We start from the raw sequence: 17,569 nt of genomic DNA on the forward strand, positions 1-17,569 counted from the left end.
GAGGAGATAGAGAAGATCCAACGGAGAGCAGCGCGCTTCGTTACAGGATCATTTAGCAATCGCGAAAGCGTTACGGAGATGATAGATAAACTCCAGTGGAAGACTCTGCAGGAGAGATGCTCAGTACGGGCTTTTGTTGAAGTTTTGAGAACGTACCTTCACCGAGGAGTCAAGCAGTATATTGCTCCCTCCTACGTATGTCTCGCGAGAGAGCTTAGAGCCCACACAGAGGCATACCGACAATCCTTCTTTCCACGAACAATATGAGACTGGAATAGAAGGGAGAACCGATAGAGGTACTCAAGGTACCCGCCGCCCCACACCGTCAAGTGGCTTGCGGAGTATGGATATGGATGTAGTTGTTAGGTGGCACAGGTTGTCAAGTATGTATTGAAATTGACAATGTTGTCCTCAGAAGTTCCGCCACAGAGTAGTCAACCTGTATTCTAGGCCACTAGCCAATCACTTTATTCACTTGTGTGGGTAACTGGTTGGTGGTATACATTTGCACTGCAGGTACAGCAGAGTTAGTATATGACATGACTGCTTTCACAGGTGGGTGAGGTTGAGAGATGGAGTGAAGTGGTTCACATCTTCGATACGGGAAGGTAGACAGCAGGCAATTGGTTGGAGTTGTTAGGAAACAGGAGGTGAGAATTTTTCTGTGAGAACTCCTTAATGCCACCACACCCAGTGCACACAGCCCGCCACTATGGAACATTACCTCTCCCAACATTCTACAGTCTTCAGATCGACATGTTCTGGTGAACTATATCCCTACAAGTGATTATTCCATCTTTGAGAGGAACATATACAAAAGAATCTGCAGCATGACCTTGGGCACCAACTTGTTATTGGGCTGTCTAGAGGAACCCTTCCTAGTCACCCAATATTCCAAAACCCTTGTCTGGTTCCTGAGCCCCTTCATTTAATGATATGGACCGAGGATGAAGACACTCCACCCTCATTTCAGCATGACCTCAATACCTGGCCTGTCATCTACTGCCGCGGCTCCTCTGTAGCCCAGCATGCAACCTTCCTGGATATTGACCTCCACATTTCCAATGCTACTTACAAACACAACACCTGTGTTATAGTAACTGCCAGACCTTTCAAAGAGAATACACTCATAAGACAAAAAAGACACATTGTGAAGAAATTATCCAAATGGGTCAGAAATAGGTAGATGTGCTGTACGTGTTACAAAATACAAATTATTACAGTTTCAGAAAAATTGGATGATTTATTCACGAGAGACAGTATTTCTTAAATTGAGCAATCCAGTAATGTATTGGCCCACCTTTGACCTTATGCAAGGAGTTATAATGCTCGGCACCGATTGATAGTTTTGTCGGATGTTGTTCTCTAGGATTTAGTGCCAAATTCTGTGTAATTGGCACATTAGATCGTCAAAATCGTGAGATGGTTGGAGGACCCTGCCATTAACGCTCCAAACATTCTGAATTGGGAAGAGAGATGGGACCGTGCTGACCGAGATAGGATTTGGCAAGCACGAAGACAAGCAGTAGAAATTCTCACAACATATAGGGAGGCATTATCCTGCTGAAATGTAAGCTCAAAATGGCTTGCCATGAAGGGCAACAAAATTGGGTGTAGAATGTTGTCGACGTAATGCCATGCCATTAGGGTGCCGTGGATGACGACCGAAGGGGCCCAGACCGTCGCTTCTGGTTGTCAGGGTGTATGGTGGGCGACAGCTAGGTTGGTATTCCACTGCTCTTTTGGTCATCCCCAGGCAGGTCTTCACTCGTCAGTGGGACTCAGTTTGAAGCAAGCCTCATCACCGAAGACAATTATACTTCAGTCAGCAAGTGTCCTGTATATGATCATTGAGGGCTCCTAACATACTAATTTAGGGCTTATAACATACTAATTTATGTAGGTTACCTGTTTGGATTGGCACATATGCAGTCCGATATGCTGTCACTTGTCTTCACGTCGGAAACTCGTTGACTGGAGTAGAATTGTCTTCAGTGATGGGTCTCACTTTGAATGACACAGTGACCAGAAAAGGCGTATCAGGTGATACCCCCGTCAGCAGTGAGACTTAGTCACCCACCGTATGGCCCAGCAACCAGGAGTGATCATCTGGGTCCGTGCCCCCTGCCCTCTGCTCCCTGCCCCTCAGACAGTCTGGTCAGACATGGACAGTCCATCTGCAATGACAAGCAATTCTTGTGCAGTATGCTGAGATGACACCCATGAACCAGTTGCAAAGGGGCACCTACAACATAAACATGGAGTGAAACAGTTTCACTACATCCTTTGCTGCTGCTGCTGCTAATAACTGTTGTTGTCATTCAACAATCTGACCTCATGTGACACTTAACTCTTTCCACATTGTCACCTGTCCTCAAGGTGGAAAGTCTTCCCACACAAGCTTTGGTTTCTACTACTTGCTAAAAAGGACTTGTATCCTCTGAGCATTTGTGCTCTGGATAGTGACTATTCTATAGTAAGTCCCTTCTGACATTTATTACATCACAGTAGTGGTTTTGCCGAGCTTTGTGCAAAATTTGATGACAGCGCATCTCACTCAGATGCTCTCAACACTTGTATTAGCACTGCAGGGAGGTCAAACTGGTACCGATTTAATGGCACAGTATGACCTAACTGCCACCCACAGAGGGTGCTGTATGTTCTTGCACAGTGTTGTCAATCACATTAATTATTTCCAAACACGTTTTGCTTTTAATGTAGATATGTTGGTCTTCCTTGTCATCTGCATAGTTCTTACACAACTTCTAGCTGTTAACCGAGCATCACAGATGCTTACGCAAATGGCGGTGCTAATCCGTGACAGAAATTCTGGGCTTTAAATAAATTAAGTCACTGATTGCTGCCACAATATTTCACCTAGTTTTATTAAAAATCTTTCTGTACCATTCATAACAGAAGTAGATGCATAGCCGTTTTCTGTCGGCAGGTATAGCTTGCTGGAATCCGGCATTCGATGTGACCCCTGCGGAACTCGTAACTGCGATAGTGACGGAGCGCGGGGTTGTCGAGCCGGGTCAGCTGCGGAAACTGCTGGTGGAGGATCGGCAGCCCAACGGAATGCTCGTCGGTGACATCCCGTCCTAGCGCCGCTCGGTCCTGCCGCGGTCTCGCCGGGTGGGACACTCGTCGGCGCAGCTCGTCTGCCGTACTTGATTTACTTGTTCTGCTGAGGACCCTTGTTATGTCAATTTTATGAAATTGTGAACACATTTTGTAAGCAGTGCTGTAAACCACAGCTCAGATACTTTTACCTTTATCTCATACCTTTATTTTCTGTTATTTTTACAACCATATTATTGTAGTGTTTCTCAGCACACTACTGTTGCTAAGCTGGGATTGATGGATTGTTGATTCAGTATTAGGTGCAGAATTTTTCCAGGGTGATCCTTATCGTATAGTAAGTAGACATTTGTCGAATGGTGTAAAAAAGGGAGAGCATTCAACTTTTGCTGTGCTAATTTGTGGTCACAATGAAAAAATATATTTCAAAGATCTTATTTGTTCATAAAGATGTGTTTCAGGTGTTGATATAGTTCATCTTGATATGGTGACTGATGGGTAATGGATGATTCGCAGTTGAATTGAGTCGAGTTATCGTACTGGGAACCCAAAGTCTCATATGTAAGTGCCAGTAGGATTCTTCCGCATAGCTATTAACACAGTTTATTGATATGCATATATGGAGTTTAACACATTTTTAGGAACAAGTAGTTTTTGAAGCAAGGTTTCTGTAGATATTGACAGCACTTTGCAGTTTAGGAACTGTGATGTGATGTGATGCGATGCGTGTGTCTGTCATACTACAGTAACTGAATTTTTGGGAGATGATTCTTGAGATTTTAAAATTGTCTAACTTTCTTCTCTATCTGAAACTTTCTCCTCTCATTTGGTGAAAACATAATTATCTGATTCGCACACATTTTGTCTTGTAGCGATAATACGTCAGGTTTATTAATTAAGAAAAACTACACAAAGTGCCTTCTTATGGAAACCCTGAAATATCTGTACTTTTTAAAAACAGAACAAAATGCTGCAAAAGACAAGTGAAATTTACGTGTCTAGTCACATAGTCACATACTATTCCTTATACTCAAAGGAAATAAAGCACAAGCTGTAGTGATTAAGCATGAACAAGGACTGTTAAATTTGATTATACTCATCTTGGTTGTGTCAACTCAATACTTAGAAATAGAAAATCCTGAGCAGTCTCATCTTCATGTGCTGGGAGTGGGATAGATTGAAGGTGGCGATTGACAAGTCAACTATTTTAGATGCGGTGTCCTCGGGAGAGGTCGTTGGGTCATCACAGAAGTGGTAGATAAAAAAGTATAGAAAGTGCCCTCTACCTGAGTAACAATCAGTTCGAATGAAATGAGGTGGGGAAGAGGTTGCAGTTCATAGGAATTTGTAAGAGGCAAGAGGAGAACAGGGAGAAAACAGAAGACGTGCCAGGTTTTAGAAATGACAGAAGAACCAAACCTGCAGAATTAAAATTGCTCCCTGCCAAACAAATTTTGGAAAGCAGCGTATCCTTACTGAGTGTGTAGTGTGTGATACATAAAAATGAATAATGGATTTGACTTTAATGGAATTTTACTTTTGGCTTTAGAAAATCGTGAGAAGGGACTCTTCAGACTAAAGTTGTGTCCACTGCGAGTATTGAATAAGGGAATATATAAAGTCTAATGTAAAGTAAATAAATACATTCATCTCAATAACTTGTAGTTTAAACAACCAACCGGAGAAGACAAATTGCTTCAATTGTATATGGTATCTAGTGCATGCATGCATGCTTAATTACATACATACGTGCTTGCTCCTGTGATAGAAATCAGTTTCTGGGCAAGTTGATGTGTGTCCTAATACCAAAAAATTTTTGTGGAATTTAAACAACTTATGCTTAGCAGTAGTATAACTGATGTATTGCCCCTCCCCCCTCGTAAGCAAGCAGTCATAAAATAATGTTTATGAAATGAGTGTCACTATGCATAATTTTTGTCCTTGCACAATTCATTCCTCTGGCTGGAATGTTGATGCTGCAATGTACGCATTATGTGATAAAAGTAAGAGCTAACAGTTAACGGTAATACTTGCATCAGTATAGAACATTTGTAGATGATTTTTAGCGGGTCATAAGTAGAATAACTGTGTAATATCACTTTGAGTGTTTGTCCAAATGTGATTGCTGATGCCAGTTTATTGCTTCTTTCTGACCTTTTCCCTTTCCTTCTGCTTTTTCTTTTCTTTCAATGGTTAGCTTTGTGTAGCGTATTTCGAGTATTGTTTATGACTATTCTTGAAATACAAATAGCATCCTGCCTTTCCAAGAATAGTGTGATGGCATATTGATTCTGTGAGCATGATAGAAGTTTCTAAATAATTCCAAATAGAAAACCTTTTACTTTTTTGGAGGATGAGTTGTGGTTTGCCCTTCTGTGCTTTTTCTGTAACAAACGCCATCTCAGAGTCAGTTGTGTGTTTGTATTTTTTATGGCAGATTTACAAATATGTTTGCAAAGTAGGGGTATTAAAAGCAATAAAAAAAAGGCTTGCCTATTAAAACTGTGTGTCTAAGAGATTTTAAAAATAAACATATTTTCTTGTAGGCAGCAAATACTTTATTGTTTACATGGTTCATTGATGGTTAATTGTGAACTAGCTCATGTTACATATTGTATGATTGAAGTTTAGAATGTTTGGAGATTTGTTCTGTGCCTTATTTCTAAGCAATAAGTAGTTTATGCTGCAGTTAAGCACTGGCATACAACTCAGCCGTGAGCTGTGTAGACAGAGCAGCTTGTCCGAGGCTAGTTTCTGGCTTTGTGAAATCTCAAGAGTATACGAAGCACTTAGTACATTGTTATTTTTTATTTTGAAAAATTGAACATTTGTATTATTAGAAAGACAATTACTAGACATGTGAAGAAGATAAACTCATGGAAAAATGGCACAGTTGACTGGCTGCTTCCAGCAAAACATTAGGTCATAGTATAGCAGATGCATTTAGAGAGCATTGCAATAAGAAACTAACAGCTTGCTACAAGAAATACAGTTCTCTACAGTACCCACTGTAGAGCTGGTTTATGAAGGGTCTGTATGTAAGCTAAGCAGAGGTTGTGGCCAGATCATGACATCATTCCATCAAATGTAGCAGGAGTGCTATGATGCAAGTAATCACCCATTTTAATGTATAATGTCTTCATCCCTCACCAACACACTCCCATTCCCCCCCACTCCCCCCACCACCCTCCTCATCCCCTATTATTTTATGTTATTTGGTTATTTCAAGTACATCATTTAGGAGGTGGTTCTATGTTTCAAATGCTTGAGGACAAGTGTTTCTTTTAAAAAATTCGTTTCTTCAGCTATTTTTTTGTTATGTCGTAGGCACTTTCCTTGCTACATTTTAGCTTAGCCACACGTATAATAGAGTAAGTATATAAATTGTATTAAGCCATATTGTCCCTTAAAAAGCCCAGTTTCCGGACATTGTCAATGTTTGACCATGTAAACTTACTTTCCAGTCTGTGTTCATGCTGTTAATGTATGTCCTTTGATAATACTTTCAATAATATATAACAAAATTGGGTCAGTTTTTGAAGCTCGATGACAATATCTGCCATTATATAATTTTCATTCTGTGAACAAATAACTGAGTAAACTTCGTCTGATATTTGGAATGTGTGAAACAGCCACAAGGAGTAAAAAGGCACTGGGTGAAATTAGGGAACTATTAAACATTTTTCTGTTCTCTGACTGCATAGGGGGCAGTCTCCCATTTTTTTAAAACATGTGTATCCCAGTTATTTAATTAGTGCCATATTCAGATCCCATTTTTGTCTTCATGAGATGTTGATCGCAGCACACAGTAAGTTAAACCATTATTCAATTTTATAGCTGTATACTAAGACACAGAATGTATACATGTTGAGAAAGTGTAAGTTTACACATTTGGGCAGGGTTGTGCTAATTGTACTTTTCCTGCAGATGCATGTGGAGATAACAAGTCTGAAGAAAACTTGGAGCGTGTGTTATGTGGTGTTTCTCTCTGCCCTTTTTACTTTATTGTGGCTCTTCTCCCCCCCCCCCCCCCCCCCCAATCCTCTTCATGTGTTGGTTGTACTACCACTGCCATTACACCTTTCATTGCAATTGCCATCTTCCAGATGTGATTTTTCCTTTATAAAGCTAGTCACCTTGTATACACTCTTCATTTAATGACTGGGAGGGAGAAATACTTCAATGATAGTAAGATGTGGTATTGAATAAAAGACTGACTGACTGAGATTTTTGGTGTAAATTCTTTCACAGGAGACTTGTTCATAAATACAATCACCATGCTGATAAATATTTCTAAAATGTGGATTCAGTTCTTCCATTTCATGTAGTGTATATCAGAAGAAGAAAGTATTTGTATTATTATTACAAGAGGGTTTTCTTTTTCCACTTATTAAAGGAAAATTTTTGTATCTCCAGTACTACTTAGGAGTAAGTAAATTAGCAAATTAATATCTTAAGCAAGACGATGAACTATTTGTAGTTCTGTTCTCTGTTGGTGTTATGTGGGTGATACTGATGCTTCAATTTTCCACTACTTGGTTTGCTGTTTGTGCTGCAGCAAGCTCAGGGTTTCTGCTTTAGGTATCTGTGAAAAATGTGACTTAAAGAAAGATAACATTAGTTTTTCTGATCATAGCTCTTGCATTATACATGGTTTTTAGTTTTGTTAATGCATAGTTCCTGAAATATTGTTTGCACTATGCTTTGTATCCATACCTATGCAGACAAGAAATATAATAATAACTTGTTACACTTTGGATGGAGAAAGAGTGATCTATACGAGAGAGAGAGAGAGAGAGAGAGAGAGAGAGAGAGAGAGAGAGAGAGCATACACATATGTCCATTATTTTTAAGAGGTGTTTGTTTTTTTACATTTTCTCTCCTTATCCCCTTCTTCCCTGCCTCCTCTCTCCCACCTCTCACCCCCCCCCCCTCCCCCCACCCTCCCTCCCTCCCTCTCTCTCTCTCTCTCTCTCTCTCTCTCTCTCTCTCTCTCTCTCTCTCTCTCTCTCTCTCTCTCTCTCTCTCTCTCTCTCTCTCTCTCTCAAATATTAGTATAGAAAGTGATATTTTATTACACATGTGTCTGCATAGGCGATTAGGTGTAATTGATACCTATTACTGAAAATACAATACTGAAATTATTTGGTTATTCTTACATATTGTGTGTGGTATGTTTAGTTCTATGTATTAATTTGGTTGTAGTTGTAAATGACCACCTCTCAATGGTAATTAAGGAGCCAGAAAAGGGATATTAACATGTTGTGGTATCTAGGTTACTTCGTATTTAGAGACTTAATGTATACATAATGTGATTTGTGACTCAAATTGAGTTACAGAGGAAAAGAGAGAGACTGTCTTGGGCAGTAGCAGAGGACAGAATATGACAAAGTTCCATTCTGCTACATTTTATAGGATGTAAATATATATATATTTATTAATTTGAACTGGAATGAAAATGCAGTGTGCACAAATAATTTGTCCTCCTCAGTTCTATCTACTTTGCATGGTAGCTAATGTTGCAGTGCAAGGTCATAAATTTTGATATGTACCTTATTTTGGGCATTGTATATACCGAATTATTTTATTAAAAGTTAGACTCCAGTTAATGATTTGTTGTGTTTATTTTTCCTTATCCATGTATCATTCCAGAAGTTTAAAACATGGTTGCTGTAGGATGTCTCTCAGTGTGCATCGCATTGCCCTATGTTTTGTAAATTGTGAATATCTGCACTGCAAGTTGGGGCGGGGGGAGGGGGGGGGGGGGGGTGGAGTGAATAAGCGAGATCAAAGGCGAGACAAAACACAATGGAAAAAGAACATCAATCAGTAGAGCCTGTTGGGACTATGGGGATTGAAAAGCGGGGGCCAGAGTTAGGTGAATTAATGAGGTTTATCAAAGAGCAGTTTGAATCGCAGAACACAAAACAGGACGAACTGAAGGCAGAATTAAACTCTACTTAGAATATTAACTTGAGCCTCTAGTTTTGTGTTTTGCAAATCTAACTTAATTAGATGCAAGAATGGAAATAAGAATTGTCCGATTCCCTGAGTGAACAGACAATTATTTTATTTAAGGATTTAGAAGAAAGAAATGAAGCTCATCTAGAAGGGTTAGTTCAAAAATTAGAATATGATGTAGACTGTAAATGTAGTAATTTGGAAACACAATTCAACGAAAAATATGACTCTTTGAAGAATGTATGTAATGTTAAATTTGTTGTGGTCGAATGAGAATTAACTACGCTAAAAACCAATGTCTAGAAACAAGATAAGTTGCTCCCCCTAGTACAGGTGCAAATTTCGAGGGTCAAATCATGGGTGGAAACCGTAGAACAGAGCTTCAAAGAAAATTTAATGACTGCAGAGCTTATAAATTTGAATGGCTTAGAAGAACAAGTAGAAGAATTAATAGGACAAAAGGTTGAAGAGAAACTAAGTGTTGATATCTCTTCGCCTAGAGTAACTTCCGATTTAGATAACACCAAGAAAGACTTAGAAACTTGGAGGAAAGAATTCAAGCTTATGCAGAAGAAACTAGAGAAAGGCACAGTTTCCCAAAAAGAAAAAAAATGGTTTAAATGGCTCTGAGCACTATGGGACTCAACATCTTAGGTCATAAGTCCCCTAGAACTGAGAACTACTTTAACCTAACTAACCTAAGGACATCACACACACCCATGCCCGAGGCAGGATTCGAACATACGACCGTAGCAGTCCCGCGGTTCTGGACTGCAGCGCCAGAACCGCACAGCCACCGTGGCCGGCCCCAAAAAGAAACTCACATCTTTTCTGAAATACGTAGGACCTTATCGTCTTCAAGCAATAGTACACCAAAAAACCCTATATTTAGTAGATCCTGTGACGGGAGAGGAAAAGGGAATGTATAATGTTAAGGGTATAAAACAATATGTACAAAACCCCCAGGGATGTTGACGTTCTGTGTCAACGGGCGGAGTGATGTCCGCCAGTTCCCGAGTTGGGTTCGGCGTTACTTCCACATTAGTTTTCCTACACTGAACTCCCTTCAAATCTTCGACTATCCTGTAATCTATTTATAGCCCTTAATCTATCCTATGTATGATGAGATAAAAGAAATTATTCAGGTAGTGAAGGGAGACGAAAATTTAATAGTCATGGGTGACTGGAATTTGAGAGTAGGGAAAGAGAGAGAAGGAAACATAGTAGGTGAATATGGATTGGGGCTAAGAAATGAAAGAGGAAGCCATCTGGTAGAATTTTGCACAGAGCATAACTTAATCATAGCTAACACTTGGTTCAAGAATCATAAAAGAAGGTTGTTTACATGGAAGAATCCTGGAGATACTAAAAGGTATCAGATAGATTATATAATGGTAAGACAGAGATTTAGGAACCAGGTTTTAAATTGTAGAACATTTCCAGGGGCAGATGTGGACTCTGACCACAATCTATTGGCTATGAACTGTAGACTAAAACTGAAGAAACTGCAAAAGGGTGGAAATTTAAGGAGATGGGACCTGGATAAACTGAAAGAACCAGAGGTTGTACAGAGTTTCAGGGAGAGCATAAGGGAACAATTGACAAGATTGGGGGAAAAAATACAGTAGAAGAAGAATAGGTAGCTTTGAGGGATGAAGTAGTGAAGGCAGCAGAGGATCGGGTAACAGAAGAAATATTGAATTTAATTGATGAAAGGAGAAAATGTAAAGATGCAGTAAGTGAAGCAGGCAAAAAGGAATACAAACGTCTCAAAAATGAGATCAACAGGAGGTGCAAAATGGTTAAGCAGGGATGGCTAGAGGACAAATGTAAGGATGTAGAGGCTTATCTCACTAGGAGTAAGATAGATACAGCCTACAGGAAAATTCTTAGAGACCTTTGGAGAAAAGAGAACCACTTGTATGAATATAAAGAGCTCAGATGGAAACCCAGTTCTAACCAAAGAAGGAAAAGCAGAAAGGTGGAAGGAGTATATAGAGGGTCTATACAAGGGCGATGTACTTGAGGACAATATTATTGAAATGGAAGAGGATGTAAATGAAGATGAAATGGGAGATATAATACTGCGTGAAGAGTTTGACAGAGCACTGAAAGACCTGAGTTGAAACAAGGCCCCTGGAGTAGACAACATTCCATTAGAACTACTGACGGCCTTGGGAGAGCCAGTCCTGACAAAAGTGAGCAAGATGTACGAGGCAGGCGAAATACCCTCAGACTTCAAGAAGAATATAATAATTCCAATCCCAAAGAAAGCAGGTGTTGACAGATGTGAAAATTACCGAACTATCAATTTAATAAGTTACAGTTGCAAAATACTAACGCGAATTATTTACAGACAAATGGAAAAACTGGTAGAAGCCAACCTCGGGGAAGATCAGTTTGGATTCCGTAGAAATGTTTGAACACGTGAGGCAATACTGACCGTACGACTTATCTTAGAAGCTAGATTAAGGGAAGGCAAACCTATGTTCCTGGCATTTGTAGATTTAGAAAAAGCTTTTGACAATGTTGACTGGAATACTCTCTTTCAAATTCTAAAGGTGGTGGGGGTGAAATACAGGGAGCGAAAGTTATTTACAATTTGTACAGAAACCAGATGGCAGTTATAAGAGTCGAGGGGCATGAAAGGGAAGCAGTGGTTGGGAGAGGAGTGCGACAGGGTTGTAGCCTCTCCCCGATGTTATTCAATCTGTATATTGAGCAAGCAGTAAAGGAAACAAAAGAAAAATTTGGAGTAGGTATTAAAATCCAGGGAGAAGAAATGAAAACTTTGAGGTTCGCCGATGACATTGTAATTCTGTCATAGAGAGCAAAGGACTTGGAAGAGCAGTTGAACGGAAGGGACAGTGTCTTGAAAGGAGGATATAAGATGAACATCAACAAAAGCAAAACGAGGATAATGGAATGTAGTCGAATTAAGTCGGGTGATGCTGAGGGAATTAGATTAGGAAATGAGACACTTAAAATAGTAAAGGAGTTTTGCTATTTGGGGAGCAAAATAACTGATGATGGTCGAAGTAGAGAGGACATAAAATGTAGACTGGCAATGGCAAGGAAAGCGTTTCTGAAGAAGAGAAATTTGTTAACATCGAGTATAGATGAAAGTGTCAGGAAGTCGTTTCTGAAAGTTTGTGTATGGAGTGTAGCCATGTATGGAAGTGAAACATGGACAATAAATAGTTTGGACAAGAAGAGAATAGAAGCTTTTGAAATGTGGTGCTACAGAAGAATGTTGAAGATTAGGTGGGTAGATCACGTAACTAATGAGGAGGTATTGAATAGGAGTGGGGAGAAGAGAAGTTTGTTGCACAACTTGACTAGAAGAAGGGATCAGTTGGTAGGACATGTCCCGAGGCATCAAGGGATCAAAAATTTAGCATTGGAGGGCAGTGTGGAGGGTAAAAATCGTAGAGGGAGACCAAGAGATGAATACACTAAGCAGATTCAGAAGGATGTAGGTTGCAGTGAGTACTGGGAGATGAAGGAGCTTGCACAGGATAGATTAGCATGAAGAGCTGCATCAAACCAGTCTCAAGACTGAAGACCACAACAACAACAATCTATCCTGTCATATTAGTATTACAAGAGACTAATTATGACTTCATGATTATGACTTATTTAAGGAGTCACAATAAAGAGTAACCTCTACGCATGAGATAAAACTAACAGGGTAACATTTTAACAGGAGATATAATATGATGGTACTGTTTAGGAAGAATGATACCTAGATGACATAAACTGAACATGTGTATGAAATGTAGAATGAAGTGACTAACTGAATAACTATTTGATTATAGTGTACATAATTTCTATTTTTATAGAATGTTTTATATTTTTTGTAAAGTGTGATGTGATTGGGGAGGGTTTATATCAAATTTGGAAAGGGGTGGGTAGCAAAGGCACAGACACGACCTACACACCACACCCTTCATATAACCCTCGCAAACAAGTGTGAATGGTTCATCATCATTTGACGTTCCATAGGAGTTGCTAAGATGTTTTCTTCGGGGAGTTCAAAGGTGACGGTGAGAATGTCCGTTCTGCAGGAGATGCCAAACATCATAACTCCTCTGGCTTCTCACTTAAGTACCAGCGAAGTGGGGATACTGGGGAAGGGGGATGGGAAGGGTTTTCTGTCTCTAGGGCTGTCTTCTTTCTTTCTTCGATCTTAGCAACCAATTCCTTTATTTCCTTTCTTACTTCTCTTAAGAGTACCAATCTATCTTTCCCTCTGTCCACATTCATATACTTCTATTGCTGAAGTCCTTCTCTTTTCCGTTATTTCTATAAATCTTCAACTAAGACCCTTAGTGGGCCGAAGAATCAGGACGCACGATGACACTTCCACACTCGAACAATTAAATACAAAGACGCAGACAAGAAATACACAGGGACATGTAACAACTGTCACAGATAGGGGGGGAAGTAGTGCTCAGGAAGGGCTCAAGTACATGTGCTAAGTAATGGCGGTTGTACATCTCAAGTGATATGGTATAGTAAGCTTAAGCTAAAGGAACAAGGGGGGACAAAGTGTATATCCACCTGTGTTCATAGCTATAGTAGTACAAAGTAATATGAATGGAAATAAAAAGAAATAGATATTAAGCCAGAGTTATCGAGTCAAATAAGTTTCTGATGAATAATAGGATTGTGCAGGCTGAGTAGCACGAAGAAATGAAGTTACAGCCATGGACGAGACATATTTAGTTATTAAGGCTATAGCCGGGCAGGGTGGCCCAGCGGTTCTAGCCACTACAGTCTGAAACCGCGTGACCGGTACGGTCGCAGGTTCGAATCCTGGTTCGGGCATGGATGTGTGTCATGTCCTTAGGTTAGTTAGTTCTAAGTTGTAGGGGACTGATGACCTCAGATGTTAAGTCCCATAGTGCTCAGAGCCATTTGAACCATTTTTTTTTATTAAGGCTATATAAGTGAGCTGTAAGCAATGAACAAGCGAAGAATTCAAGCAGGTAGGAAGAAGGACTCAGGAGGTGGAAAGGAGAGGTAGAGAGGCAGGTAGGCAGACCCAGAGGAGGCTGACCTATACTGAGCGGGCAGGGTCACCAAAAAGGGGATTCACCTGTACCATAGTTTAGTATAAATGGAAGGGGCGTACCTACCCAAGGATGAGGAAGACGATGTTTTCATAGTATCAACCGTTACGTAGATTGGAACCCAAAGGGAAAGGGTGGTGTAGTGGCTTGAGATTGTAGTGGAAAGTTTCTCCTGGTAAATTTGAATTCTAAAATTTTTTAAATAGAAAAGTACATAACAGCGATCTCAGAAAGGTACCAGTTAGTTGAATGTAGTCAATTACGGTCATTGGAAAAGGAATGGACAAGGTACAGGGACACAGTACTAGAAGTGGCTAAAGAATGTCTTGGAACAGTAGTGTGTGAAGGTAGGATGAAGCAAACAGCTTGGTGGAATGACACAGTCCAGGCAGCCTGTAAAAGGAAAAAGAAGGCGTATGAAAAATGGCTACATACTAGAACTCAGGTAGACAGAGAAAGTTATGTTGAAGAAAGGAACAAAGCCAAACAGATAATTGCAGCATCCAAGAAGAAATCTTGGGAAGACTTTGGAAACAGGTTGGAGACTTTGGGTCAAGCTGCTGGAAAACCATTCTGGAGTGTAATTACCAGTCTTCGAAAGGGAGGTAAAAAGGAAATGACAAGTATTTTGGACAGGTCAGGAAAACTGCTGGTGAATCCTGTGGATTCCTTGATCAGATGGAGGGAATATTTTGAAGATTTGCTCAATGTAGGTGAAAATACGATCAGTAATGTTTCAGATTTCGAGGTAAAATGGGGTAGGAATGATGATGGAAATAGGATCACATTTGAGGAAGTGGAGAAAATGGTCAATAGATTGCAGTGCAATAAAGCAGCTGGGGTGGATGAAATTAAGTCGGAACTCATCAAATACAGTGGAATGTCAGGTTTTAAATGGCTACACAGGATAATTGAAATGGCCTGGGAGTCAGGACAGGTTCCATCAGACTGGCCAAAAGCAGTAATCACACCAATCTTTAAACATGGAAACAGAAAAGATTGTAACAACTACTGAGGTATCTCTTTAATCAGCGTTGTGGGTAAAATCTTCTCAGGTATTGTTGAAAGGAAAGTGCAAGTATTAGTTGAGGACCAATTGGATGAAAATCAGTGTGGGTTTAGGCCTCTTAGAGGTTGTCAGGACCAGATCTTTAGCTTACGGCAAATAATGGAGATGTGTTATGAGTGGAACAGGGAATTGTATCTACGTTTTATAGATCTAGAAAAGGCATGTGACCGGGTTCCTAGGAGGAAGTTATTGTCTGTTCTACGAGATTATGGAATAGGAGGCAAACTTTTGCAAGCAATTAAAGGTCTTCACATGGATAGTCAGGCAGCAGTTAGAGTTGACGGTAAATTGAGTTCATGGTTCAGAGTAGTTTCAGGGGTAAGACAAGGCTGCAACCTGTCTCCACTGTTGTTCATATTATTTATGGATCACACATTGAAAACAATAGACTGGCTGGGTGAGATTAAGATATGTTAACACAAAAAAGCATTCTTGCATATGCGGATGTCTTAGTTGTGATGGCAGATTCGATTGAAAGTTTGCAAAGTAATATTTCAGAGCTAGATCAGAAATGTAAGGACTATGATTTGAAGATTAGCATCTCCAAAATGAAAGTAATGTCAGTGGGAAAGAGATATAAACGGATTGAGTGCCAAATAGGAGGAACAAAGTTAGAACAGGTGGATGGTTTCAAGTACTTAGGATGCATATTCTCACAGGATGGCAACATAGTAAAAGAACTGGAAGCGAGGTGTAGCAAAGCTAATGCAGTGAGCGCTCAGCCACAATCTACTCTCTTCTGCAAGAAGGAAGTCAGTACCGAGACTGAGTTATCTGCGCACCGTTCAATCTTTCGACCAACTTTGTTGTATGAGAGCAAAAGCTGGGTGGATTCAGGTTACCTTATCAACAAGGTTGAGGTTACGGATATGAAAGTAGCTAGGATGATTGCAGGTACTAATAGATGGGAACAATGGCAGGAGGGTGTCCACAATGAGGAAATCAAAGAAAAACTGGGAATGAACTCTATAGATGTAGCAGTCAGGGCAAACAGGCTTAGATGGTGGGGTGATGTTGCACGCATGGGAGAAGAAAGGTTACCAAAGAGACTCATGGGTTCAGCAGTAGAGGGTAGGAGGAGTCGGGGCAGAGCAAGGAGAAGGTACCTGGATTTTGAAGTAATAGGCTTAACATCAGAAGAGGCACCAATGTTTGTACTGAATAGGGGATCATGGAGGAATTTTATAAGGGGGACTATGCTCCAGACTGAACGCTGAAAGGCATAATCAGTCTTAAATGATGATGATGATGATGAGAAAAGACGAGTCCTACGCGAGGAGATAGAAAAAAGAGAAAACCCGCAGCACAACAAATTTTTTTTTCAGACCCAGAAAACCGATGGTTATCATTGCAACAGCTTGTTAAACAAAACTTAAAGACTCTACTCAGAATAACGCCTGAACTTTGAAACTGGCTAAGGGGAGGGATTTGTTTTGGCTCAATCCTGGAAGTAAGAGTAGATAAATCTGTTGGAAATAGCTAATACTTGTTGTACTATTAGTTTATCAAACTACTATGTCTATGAAAGATATTACCAACAGCTTAATGAAATACCGGAGATTGAAGAGAGTTTTTGTACCTAATGTTTTTATGTAGTACAAAGTAACAAGATAAGTGTTAAGGGAAAAAAAATTATTAAAATATATGTCGTGTGCAAAATAACGAGTGAGTGAGCTAAGGGGAGGGATATGTAGTACCCCCAGAATTTTACAAAAAGTTTGAAGACACTTTGTTGCAGCCATTTTGAACACACATTATTTTAAAGCAGGGCGTAAGGACGAGCACGGGGTACTGCATCCATTTATTGTTTGTGCAGGCGAAACTGGAAGGGAGATAATTCGTTGGCGTTGGCAAGTGTTCAGTGTGACCTGCCAAGAACAAGCAAATACGACCCAGAAGCTCCATGGCCGCCTGCAAAGAGTAATGTAGCATTGTATTGTTAAAAAACAAACGGAGAGACTCGAAATATTGACTGTTTATTAGACGTTGAACTGCTGTTGAGAGTACGTGGTTTGGATGTGGATAGTCAGCCACGATAAAATCTTATGTATTAATTGTGTTGAAAAATGTGTAATTAACTGATTCTGGGTGCCCGGTGATGTGTGGGCTTCATCATAAAGTTTAGTTGTGTTTTTTTGTACAAAGTGGAAATAAATATGTTCTGGTGCGTTGAATGATATTCCAAGAGTAGCGTATTTTTTAAATAAAAAGAGAGAGAGCGAGAGAGTGAAAATTTCCCCTTCCTAGCAGTGAAATCTTCGGAGAAGCATCCAGTGCTAGCAGAAGACATCGGCGCTGCAAGAAAGCAGAACCAGCATTCTTGAAGTAAGTCAACAAAAACGCTTAAGCTGTATAGAGTGAGCTTAACTTTACACCGGGCCAC

General features: G+C 40.0%; 1 protein-coding gene across 4 annotated transcripts in view; it reads left to right on the forward strand.

Annotated features, from left to right (window-relative positions):
* Positions 1–8,690, forward strand: part of LOC124718639 (methylthioribose-1-phosphate isomerase) — a 75,191-nt gene extending 66,501 nt beyond the window's left edge. For 3 of the 4 annotated variants that reach the window (XM_047244264.1, XM_047244263.1, XM_047244265.1), the window contains exon 6: positions 2,948–8,690. In XM_047244264.1, the coding sequence (XP_047100220.1) occupies positions 2,948–3,105 (158 nt within the window). In that variant the 3' untranslated portion in view covers positions 3,106–8,690. The remainder of the gene's footprint in view (positions 1–2,947) is intronic. The other variant, XM_047244266.1, reaches the window with a different exon arrangement.
* The last annotated feature ends 8,879 nt before the right edge of the window (positions 8,691–17,569 follow it).

The sequence above is a fragment of the Schistocerca piceifrons genome, chromosome 10, assembly GCF_021461385.2.
Source record: "Schistocerca piceifrons isolate TAMUIC-IGC-003096 chromosome 10, iqSchPice1.1, whole genome shotgun sequence".
NCBI lineage: Eukaryota > Metazoa > Arthropoda > Insecta > Orthoptera > Acrididae > Schistocerca > Schistocerca piceifrons.